The sequence below is a fragment of the Protopterus annectens genome, chromosome 11.part0 (genome assembly GCF_019279795.1).
Source record: "Protopterus annectens isolate FY-2018-M chromosome 11.part0, PAN1.0, whole genome shotgun sequence".
NCBI lineage: Eukaryota > Metazoa > Chordata > Ceratodontiformes > Protopteridae > Protopterus > Protopterus annectens.
Genome location: NC_056745.1, coordinates 801,019,450 through 801,031,989, shown reverse-complemented (window position 1 = coordinate 801,031,989; position 12,540 = coordinate 801,019,450). Strand labels below are relative to the sequence as shown.

Genomic DNA, 12,540 nt, shown 5'->3' with positions numbered 1-12,540 from the left:
TTAATTATCCTACTATTGACTGGCAAACATGTGTGACTACAAACATGCTGGCTTAGAGGTTATTGGAGTTTGTAAATGCAAATGCTCTTGAACAGCTAGTCAGCACACTGACAAAGGGTTTAAATGTCCTAGACATTGTACTCAATAACATGGGGACAACATTGCACCCCTGCCCATGTGATTGTCTCCCTGGTAATATCAGACCATAAAACAGTCTTATTCGATGTAATTATAAGACCAGATATCCCATCAAACTGAAAAGACTTAAGACTTTTTCAAAGACAAATTACCTCCTACTGATGGTATAAGAAGTTTCAATGTTTCCTTAAATGCAGATAACACAGACTCCTATGCAGCAGTGTGCATCAATGCCCTGTTTAACCACTTAAGCAGTTGTATAGAATTGGCTATGCCTGGCCAGATTAAAACCAAGTCTCACCAAAAAACAAGCCACCCTGGTGGACCCCTAGAATAAACAGGCTATACAGCAAGAGAAAGAAACTAATGTCCAAGATCAAGAGGGAACTGGCTCAGCAGAGGATGAAATCCCTCTATAGCATAAGAAAAACAAATCAGAGATATTGTCAAGTCCTCCAAAGCTAGTTCCAAAGCAAAAAAATAGTCTTCCTAACTAAGGATTATAACAAGGCATTCTTTAACTACATCCTAAATCTAAAAGGGGATACCCAGCTATGTAATGAACTGGGTGTACTCAGCTGGAAGTAGCAGCCCACCTGCTAGCTGACATGTATGGAGCAAACTTCACCCTGTCCTCTCCAGTCATCACCCAAAGTATACCTGCCACCATTCCTCAGCCTATTATCTCAAGAGAGCAGGACATCCCAGCACTCTCCAAGGCTAAAAACACAGCATCAATGGGCCAGACAACATCCCAAGTTGCCTTTTAAACAACTTATAACATAACCTAACAGACCCACACGGATACCTGTGTAACCACAGACTGTGAACCGGCTATGTTCTGTCAGAATGGAGGACAGCCACAGCAATCCCTCTGCAAAAAGGGGGCCATCAACTGACACTTGGAATTATAGGCCCATAAGCTTCACTAGCCTCATCTGCAAGACCATGGAAAGAATCATTATGGACCTTATTAACAAGGACATAGGTAATCTCTAAACTCTGGACCCTACCGAGTTTGGATTCATTAAAGGTAGATCATACCTGTTAAATATGGTTCACTTGTTTGAGAAAGTCAGCAAGGTCCTAGATGATGGAAAGACAGTGCATACTGTCTATCTTGACCTAGCCAAGGCATTTGACACAACCCTACATCAGGTATTATAAAGAAACACTCCCAAATGAGAATTAACCCTTACATTATCAGATTGGCAGCCAACTGGCTCACCATTAGGACGCATACTGTCAAAGTGGGTGACTTCACATCTACCAAAAAAGCAGTCAACAGAGGCATACCACAGGGTTCTGACCCCTTACTATGTGGAATTTATTTCTCAGAAGTCCAGGCAAACTTGGATGGCCTGTGGCTGACCAAGTTTGTTGCTTGCAAATTGAGAGCAATCAATGAGTCCCCCAATGATGTTAATATACTTCAGATAAGGTTAATGCAGACAAATGATTGATGCCAAAGTCACAGATGAAAGATAAATGCAAAAAATGTGTTATTATTCCCTATGAGAAAGCTGACATCCCTGCTAATTACATTTTAAACAGCATCCCCCTAAGTGTAGACCCAGTGGTAAGTAAAGGCATTTGGATCTAAGAATGTTATAATTTCATTATTCTCTGCCCTCATCAGACTAATAATTGAGTACAATGCTCCCTTTTGCATGTACCTCACAAGACACCTACAACAATTGGAGAAAGATCACAGAGGTTTCTCACAAAGAAATTACAGGATACATAAAACAAGTCTTACGCAGAAAGACTGAAAGCCCTGTCACTGTATTCTGTCTCCTACAGGTTGCTAAGGGATGGCCTGTGATTGGCTTCCAGGACAGTCTGTGACCTGGCCCTGATGGAAATACTACAAATTTGTAAATCAAACTGCTGGAAGGTCACTCGCTTCACGGATCTTAACCTAGCCTCAGACATGAATAGGTATGCGGGAGACATAGTTACATCTCCCAGAAACTGCCACTTTTCTGCAACAAGCTACCATTCTTGTGAAACAGAGCCCCTTCCTGACCCTCTGCAAATGCAGCTTAGATCAATGGATGGGTAGCTGCAAATTCACTCCGGCATGCATGTCCCTCCTGGACAGAAGAGGTTTTAACTACCATAGACCCTTACTTTTGTGAATTTCCCTCATCTAACCTTTGACAATTGTGACAACTTAGGAAAAATATGGCTAGGCTTGTAAGAGCTCTAGGGCTGTTAGCCTTGTAACCTCCTATAGACCTATGAACCTATAACGCATCTTCATTTTTTGCATATATTTCAATTATTTTAGATATCATTTCTAATTCTTTTCTTATCTGTTTTCTTAATGTGCAATACTTCTTTAAAAAATTATATTCAGATATCATAAAAATACAAATTAAAGTCTTCTTCATTCTTTGTTCATCACTTTTTATATGGGTCACATGCAATTATATAATCTGTTATTTTTACTAACCATGAAACTTCCAAATCATTGTGTAGCTTTTGTCGTATCCAATTCAACCCTTTTCATTCCTGGAAAATGTACTATGTGCCATTTTTAAAATATAGACTTTGTTTCTGCATTACTCTCTTAATGTGATTTGCATTGTATTTATCCATTAACAAGTATTTTAAAGTGTCATTCTCCAAATCAAATCCCATTATTTGTGTCTGTTTGCTTTTCTTATTCTTTCTCTTATTGTAGTCAGCATTTTTTATTTGTAATCACCTTAGTGTCTTCAAAGAAACAAGTTATTTCTGTTTGTAAATACTGTAAACCTTGTAACTAACAATTACCAAATTCTACTTTCTAATACCTTACTTTTTAAACACATTTTTCATGTTTACTGCTTTACACTCAGATTATTTCTCTTTTTCTTCTTCCATTTACCCCATTCCACTTTATATTCTTTCTTCAAAAACTATTCCATCTTCTGAAGCAAAAATTCTCTCAATTTCCATCATAAAATCTAAGCTTAAGTGTAAGTAAAGCATGGCAGGGTCTTTTATGCCAAGCCCTTCCCCCTTTTCTTCCCTGTATGATTTGTTCCATTATTAAAATATATCAAAAATGGATAAAAATCTTAGCATCTGATTGGTCAATTCCTTTCTGTAGTCATGTTCTTATAGGACAACAGTCCTCCAGATGATAAAATGAAGTCTGAAACATTTGTATCCCTATCACAATGAGAATTTTTCATAAAATGTACCTTTGAATGAATCATTGCATCAAAATCATTGCAGAGTATTGAGGCTGTGGGACATGTTTTATTATCTCAAATAGAAAAGCTAACGTCTCACTCGCATGATTCAGTGTAACAATATGAAACCTTTTTTATTTGATTTATGCTCATTGCTCATGATATTGGTATTTTTCATTTTTATCCCTGGATATAACATAGGGCACCACAGAAGTTGCAAATAACTGCTTCAGTTTTGACACACTCTCTATACCATATTTGGTGCAATCATTGGATATCCCCTGTAGGGAGAGATCTGGAATGTTGCCTGCCTAATACTTGTCAACAGTAAATTAACACATTCCTGATATCAGACAGTAAACCAGACAGCAAATGTATAACTTTCTAGTTAAGTAAAAGTGGATAGGTTTGGTTTTTGAATAGAGTTAAGGAGCTGATCAATATGATTCTGGAACATTTTTGGTTATTTATATTGGTTTGCTAATGATCCTTATAACAAGTCCATTTTCTATTAAGTATGGTCAGACTTACTTTGTTCTTAGCTATTCTATATCAAATAGAGTCAGTCATGAATTTAGACAAATGATATATAGGCCAAAGAAGATCTTTGTGTACCATCAAATATATCATCTGAAATGTACTCCAGAGGAAACTCATATGACTCACTTGACTTTTATGCAAAGGGACCATGATGCATGAAACGTTTAAAATACTGCATTAAAACACTGTAGGATATGATCAAATGGTAGCCCCTGAAGCTGAACATGGTTAATGAAGTTAAGAGCTTTAATAAAAGTACTAGGTTAAAATTATTGTTTAAGATCTTACTGCAACCCTGGTAGGTGCCACATGACTTTTGTTATTTCAGGAAGCAATATGTCTTCCCAATGTAAGAGCATGCTCCCTGTTCAGGGGGTTACTAAACAACAGTTTGTTGATCATACACCTGCCTCTGACCAGTTTTGCCTTGCTGCCCTTGTCTTAGAATTTTTGGAATTGGACAGCCGACTTGGGTCTCCTTCCCCTCCTAGGATAAACATTTCTAGCCTTGCCATGCCAACTCCAATGAGCTACTCACCCACAAATCAAACTGGGGTCATACTCAGAGATTTATTTATCTAATGTTGTTGGAGCTGTTCACATTTCAAGGAATTCTGTGAGGGTTAGGGCATAACCATCAGCAATAACTAGTGTATTACCCCAAAGTCGTGAACTAGTGAAACATTTCATGCTAAGCATCAATAAAGCTATTAGAATTAGTACAGGAAAATGCATTCCTGCATGAGAATATAAAGTGTATAAAATGTTTAAAGTGAAAGGTTTTATTAGATTTTCAGCTTCTGCATTGTGATGCAGGCAATTGATTCATTTAAATATTAAACAAATATTAAAGTCAATACATACTCATTATTAGTGGGTTGATATAAGCTTGCATCATTGTATAAAGCTTGAATTGTAATATTATATTCATTTGTAGTGAAGTTACTTACAGCTGTAGTTTAAGTGTTACATATTTTTTATTATTCACTGTAGTGTCACTGCTCAGAGCTGGCAGTTCAAAAAATATGGTTAATAAATAAGTCTCCATTAAATTCAAGAAGTATTATGTTCATGTGAGAAATGATTATGTATTATGAGATATCACTAACCAGTTATATATTATTGAACTATTTCAGATTGTTTTGGTAAGTCACGGTAATAAACCAATTAACTGAAATCTGTTTTTTTTTTTTTCTAGCTTCCACTTAGTGTTTTTAATAATTACTTTAGCCTTGGATTTGATGCTCATGTAACACTTGAGTTCCATGAATCCAGAGGTAAGAACTTATTATTTCCCTTTTTACATTGTCTGAGTGTTACCATACTACTGCAGCTATTTTATATGGGGTCCAGAGGAACAAATACATTTAGCATGCTTTTATTTGTCCACTGCATCTGAAACACAACTCTCATCTAAAAATTTCATCACAAAAATATGTGTGCAGAACTGTCAACATTTCCTTTTGTTCCTCTGATGAGTGTAGTTTTCATCATTAGAAAACAGTGCGTTGACGAAAATGTCAGTGATGTGGCTGAAAGCAGTGTTTGCCACAGTGAAGAGAGTTATAATCAAGTATTCATAATGCATCTTCTTCAGTTACACTTGATCTTTTTGTAGTATATGCATATATGTACATATTTATACTGATGTACAGATATACATATTTGTAGATAAACGCACACACACATGCACACACACACACACACACACACACACACACACACACACACACACACACACACACACACACACACACACACACACACACACACACACACACACACACGTACACATATCACACACACATGCTCTATATAAAATCTCAGTAAAGGGTGTGATAAACTAAGGCACAGTGTATTTTATCACTAAATTACCAAGTATCACCAGCTTCATATTATAAAACTCATTTAAATATCTGCTTTTACAACAGCAGTGTTTACCATGCTGTCTTGTGCTGTTATGATATACTTACACTGCCTAGACATATTTGTAGAGTCATCTCCCTCTCCCCTTCCTACAAACACTGTTATACATCCCATTCATGACACACTGACTGCTGTCCCCAAAATACTGGACCTACTCATCCTCACCCTGCATTACAACCCCATGTGCAACCATGCCTGTATACAACTCTCATCAAGCCAGTACCCCATTTATTACTTATCATCTATGCTCATAGAACACCAAGTCTTTCACAGGACTCTTAGCTCAATTAGCACCTCTGAACATAACTTCAGTATGCAATACCCCAATCTTGAGACCCCCTTCCTACTAAAATCCTTTTATGCCCTTCCCTTAAAGAATTTACACATAAACTCCATTATCATCTATCTGCTAGCATATCTTCAACCTACTTCTGACATGGCCCAGTAATTTAACTATTAGCCCCTGACCGTGTAAACACCTCCTGCCATGTGTCTCTTGGTTCAAGTATTACAGTACTGCTTGAGAGTCTATTGTGATACTGAAAGTGCTGTAAATCGTATCCACAATGTAAACACCAAGGACATTTTCATCTCTAACAACTGTGGATGGCTACATTGTAATGAGGTTGTTCGAGTTTCATGTATTCTGTCTCATCAGTTATTTTGTTAATATTTATTAAAGATGTTGGGATTCTCATTGTACCTGCATCACCTTCTTCTAATCTACAAAAGTACATTATGCTAACCTAAAGTTGTTTGGTGACTTGTTTACAGTTGCTATTACTGTTCTTTTAGCAGTGCTATTATACTTTGCAGATGTGACTCCTAAATCTGGCTGACATTGATTATTATGAATCAGTTGACTACCAGACATTAATGATTAAATTCATAAATAAGTTAAAAACTAAATACCACAATGATGCTCACATATTACACTTTAGAAAAGGTTCATACCACTATACTAGAAACACCGTGTTATTTGGCAAAAGTATTTTTTGTTGTGGGTTTGCTGGGATTTACACCAAACCACAGAAGCACCAAAGGAACCTGGAACACTAGGAATTCGCGTCAAACAAAAAAACACCAAGCACTGCTGCAGCTGCCAATTTCTTTCTTTATTCAGTACATCCTGGTACCTCGGCCCCATAGGCCTTCAATGGAATAACTTCATACAATCCAAGCAGCTTTTTATATTCCATATCAACATTAATTCATCTTAATTTAATTAAATAATTAAATTATTAAATAAATTAAACATTTAAATATTTTTCTTTAATCATTACGCAACTTAGAACTTAAAGATGTGCCCCCACACTTTCACATACATCATAACTATATTAAATAAATGAACCCAACACAGAGTGAATAATTTCCCAAATGACACTTTTTTTTTAAAGAATAAATCACTTCTATTACTTGATGACATAGCACATATTCGCATTTCCTCATATACCACAATAACTTACACATTTGAACACATAAAAAATACTTTTCAACCTACCCCCAAGACTCAATCATAAATATTTATCCATAACCTATACATTTATTTTATTAAATGTAAACTTTTTAAATTTTTTGATCCTTACTTTATTGCACATATTTTTATTATTAATATTGAATTAATCAATTAATTTATTTATCATCCAAAATGCATTGCTTTTTAACCTAACCAACACATTTGTTCTGTAAATAAACTCCTCTACATTTAACATCTAAATGCCCCAATCAATATCCAGATTGAGACCCCCTAGGATATAGAGTGCCCAAATAAACTATTAATTTAGTTTCTAACTTAATCAACTTTCTTTTAAATTCATCCCCCAAAGTATGTTCTTCAAAGGGCTTTGCTAATACATTAAAGAAAAATACTTTCTATACTACCCCCATGTGTGTCGCAAAAGTGTTGTGCCACTGGCTGTCCAATCTCTTATTTCTTAAATCACCCAAGTGCTCCAATATTCTGTTTCACCTTTCTTTTTGTCTGTCCCACATACCATTTACAAGGTGTACATCCACATCCAATGATGTAGACTACACCACACAAATTACAATTAAATTTATTTTTAACCAAAAACTTTTTTCCATTTATTATACATCCATCAATGTTTTTTTAATTTGTCACATACTTTGCAAACCCCACATGGAAATACTCCCTTTCTTTTAACTGAATCAACCTTATTTTTTGTTCTTAACAACTCTTTTAGATTATTAAATCTATAATACGAAAAGGTAACTTTCTCAGGAAATAGCTTTCCTACTACTTCATCCCTACATACCACTGGCCAAAGGTTATTTATTAACCCCCTAAGTATTTCAGAAAGGGGAGAGAATTTGTTCACAAAGAAAAGGGGTTCTACACCCACCTTCTTCATTTCATTTTTCCTGATGAACTTCTCATGTTGAATAGAAACACTCCTTTTCCTTTTATAACTCATGCTTTTCTTCAGTTTATTTAAAGCTTCACTTATATATTCCATACTATATCCACACTTTAATAATCTTTTCTTAACTAGATCAAATTCCCTCTTCAACATTTTTTATCAGAAGTATTGGTCATTATTCTTCTGAACTCACCATAAGGAAGGGATTTTATCAAATGACAGGATGAGCACTGCCAGCTTCCAAAAAGCTATCCACAGCTGTTTCCTTATGGTATGGTTTGTACTGCAAAACATCCATTTCATCTACATAAAATTCAACATCCAAGATTTGCATTCTATTCCTACTGGTTCTATAAGTACATTCCAAGCCACAAGTGTTTTGACCAAGTAATTTCATAAATTGATCAAACTCATTAATCTCCCCCTACACACAAAAATCAAATCATCTATGAACCTTTTAAATATGATCACACTGTCCTTAAAAAAATCTGTAACTTAAACAAACATATTTTCAAAATATGCCATAAATAAAACTGCATAAGATGAGGCAAAGGCTGCCCCATTGCAGTTCCTTCCAATTGCAAATAATAATCATCTTCAAAAACAAAATAATTATGCATTAAAGCAAATTCTAACAACTGACAAATATAAGTGTTTTTTGGTCCCTCACCCAACATTTTAACCACCGCTTCCAGGCCCATCTCAATATTAATATTGGTGTACAGGAATTTAACATCCACACATGCAAGATAAAGGCTTGGGTCCCACTGAATCTTTTTTATATTTTCCAACACATGAGAGGTATTTTTAATATATGATTGCACTCTCAGGAGATAGATCTTTAACTGGGAGTCCAAAAATATGCCTGTGTTCTGTAAAAAAAAACCCACCCCTGAGACTATCAGTCTACCAGGGGGTTTAGTAATTGATTTTTTAATTTTTGGAATGACAAAAAACTTGACGTCTTTTGGATGTTTTAAATACAGCTTCTTCACATCCCCATAGGAAAAAAAAACAGTCTTTCTCCTCTTTCTAATTATTCCAGCAACCTCCCATTGAATTCTTTTAATGGATTACTTGGTATTTTTTTATAAACCTTGTCATCTGACAACAATTCCAAGACCATATTGTTATAATCTCTTTTATTCAGAATCACCCAATTTCCACCCTTATCTGCCTGTGTGAATGCATATTGGTCAGTAACAGTACGTAACTGTTTAAGAGCTGACCATTGCTCTCTACTCAAATTCCATGATTTACAGTTTGATATATACTCATAGTATGCAAATTTAATCTGTTTACAAAGTGCACATTCAAAGACATCGATTGCATTTGTATTCTTTGGGGGTACAAAAGAACTAGTGTAGGGCATCTTGGGTATTTTTAGTTTTCCACATCCAGTTATAAAACAAACATTAGTTACACTACTTTTTTCAGATATGTCTTCCACACTTTCATTCTCAGAATCCACACAACAAATGGATTATCATGTAGAGAAATGTCCAAAAGAAGCTTCTATGATATCATTGTTATAATCAAACAAGGTATTTGCTTCATTTTCCTGTGAGCAGTTGTTTTTTAGCACCAACAAACACTCTCAAATTCAGTTTTCTACAAAACACTTTGATTTTGTTAATAACTTCAACTAATAAAGGAGAGAAAGTTGGCACATATTTCATGCCTTTAAGCTAAGCACTTGTTGCTGCCTCAGATATCACCAAATCAGAAAGATTCATAATGTCCAAACTATTTTTAGCTTTATTCGCTTCATTCCCTGTCATGTCCCTCAGAACAAACATGCCAGGAAAAACACAACATCCGGATGCTGAACGAACCAAGGGAGGGTTAAAAATCAAAGTCATAGTCATTTACCCTCTGTGGCAACAAATTCACTTCTCGGTTCTTCGGGAAAGTACTGTTAACTGACTGAGTGGAACATACCTTAAACTGCCCTGCTAGACAGTTTAATTCCTTCTCCGCTTTCCCTGGAACCTCCTTCCTCTTCCTTTTACCTGATTCTGGTCTTCTGAAACCTCGCCATCATCTGTAGATGCTGCTCCTTCAAACACTCTGCTAACATCCTCAAAGGATACACTCTTCCATCCATTGGATGCTAACTCACCAGATGGTATCAAAGTTTCTCGCGAGGATGGACCTGAACGAGATCTTCCCCTTCTATAGCCTATCTGCCTGGAACGTTGTCTCGTTCCTTTATGTTGCCAGGAAAAAATTACTCCACTACTGTAATCATTTATATCTCAAGACAATTTCTTCTTTTTTTCTAGCGATTACTTCTGATTCCACTTTGGCAATACCAGATTTTATATCACACAATTTGCTGGAGTAATTGAACTCAGAGGTGTCATTAATTAATGTCTCTTGCAGTTGTATGATATTTTTACATACTCTTTCATGTGCACGAGTATTTCATAATGAGAATCTTTAGCCAGTTAGTAGTACAAGCTAATGATACAGATTTCCATTCTTCCAGGAGGTCAGATTTCTCCTCTGAAAAGTCATATGCTGGAAGCTTATCAACTCTCAGCCCCCTGGGAGTTAGATTCATGTCCACATATTTTTGTAACAACTTAATATCATAATACAATGACACCTCTTTTTTCAACAACTTCACCAGCTGCTCATACCTTTCATCTGTAATAATAAAAAAAATGTGCAATAAAGTAAGGATCAAAAAATTAAAAAAGTTTACATTTAATAAAATACATTTTTAGGTTATGGATAAATATTTATGACTGAGTCTTGGGGGAAGGTTGAAAAGTATTTTTTTATATGTTCAAATGTGTAAGTTATCATGGTGTATGAGGAAATTTGAATATGTGCTATTTCATCAAGTAATAGAAGTGATTTATTCTTTTAAAAAAGTGTCATTTGGGAAATTATTCACTCTGTGTTGGGTTAATTTATTTAATATAGTTATGATGTATGTGAAAGTGTGAGGGTCACATCTTTCAGTTCTAAGTTACATAATGATTAAAAAAAAGTATTTAATTTAATTAATGTAATTATTTAATTAAATTAAGATTAATTAATGTTGAGATGGAATATAACAAGCTGCTTAGATTGTATGAAGTTATTCCAGTGAAGGCCTATGGGGCCGAGGTACCAGGATGTACTGAATAAAGGAAGAAAATTGGCAACTACAGCAGTGCTTGGTGTTTTTTTGTTTGCTGGGATTTACTCATGTTTGACATGGTTTGGACTTTATGGAGTATGCCCCAGTAATCATAATTCAAAGCCAGGCATGAGAAAATCTTAATATAACCAACACCCAAACATGATATACTCCTATTATGTCATTACTTTTCTTTGTTTATGTCTTAATATTCAACATTTTATTAATTGTCAGTATCATAAAATAGCTCCATGAGTCATCATTGAAATAAAGAATAACATCAGTATGATAAAACAGTAAATCAAAAATAGTCATTTGAGTCATTATTTGAAATAAACAAAAACATCTATATCATAAAATAATAAATAAACCAATGAAATAAAATACGACTGATTTTTTGTTGTCAAGATAAAAAAAAATATTCATGGAGCTACATGAAACAGTGGCAGCAGTTCTCCAGATATTTAATAATAAGAGGTCTCAGTTTAAGTAATCATCTACTACTAGTATACTTGCAAAATAAAAATAAAGGAAGAATCAGGGAGTGAAATAAACTTCTATGTAATATCCACAATCAAAGGACTTCATCAGAATAACAAACAAGCAATATCAACAGTTTAAGTACTTTCTGATAGTCACCTGATATTCACACCAGACAATTATCTAACTGACAATTAATCACAAAGGAACCAAAACCAGTCCCCTTTTTTAAACACCAATTCACATATAGATGCATAAAAAACATTGTTTAAACCCCAAAATCATAAAATTATGTTTAAAACTTATAACCCATGCTTGTTTTATTAATATAAAACACAATTAATCCTCTCCAAGATTTATCAACCACACATTTGTGCCCTAAGGTTTAACAAAATTGATATGGGAATAGTTTTGTTAAGCCCAGGGGGGTTAGTAGCATTAACCCTCACTTGCCATTTCAACTCCATAAGTTCCAAGTATAAATCAACTGGACAACCTCTTGGGCCTAAATAAACTTGATCAATGGCTATAAATTAAAAAAAAAAATGAGCGGGGTTCCTTTTAATATGTTTAGCCAAGGTGTTCTGTTTGTCCCCTTTCTGTATATCATAAATAGTAGATTCTGTCTTTAAAGGCTGTTATAGTTTTTCCAGTATAGAAACTTTCACAGCATTGACATTTTCCCACATATACCACCACTTTTCTGTAACAATACAGTCTTTGAGTTAACTTAATAACCCCAAAATTCTGAATACTA

The 12,540-nt window shown here is 34.9% G+C and overlaps 1 protein-coding gene across 3 annotated transcripts in view; it reads left to right on the top strand.

Annotated features, from left to right (window-relative positions):
- Positions 1-12,540, top strand: part of DGKI (diacylglycerol kinase iota) — a 5,490,864-nt gene that overhangs the window by 1,513,375 nt on the left and 3,964,949 nt on the right. For all 3 annotated transcript variants that reach the window (XM_044088223.1, XM_044088222.1, XM_044088221.1), the window contains one exon: positions 5,062-5,140. In XM_044088223.1, the coding sequence (XP_043944158.1) occupies positions 5,062-5,140 (79 nt within the window). The remainder of the gene's footprint in view (positions 1-5,061; positions 5,141-12,540) is intronic.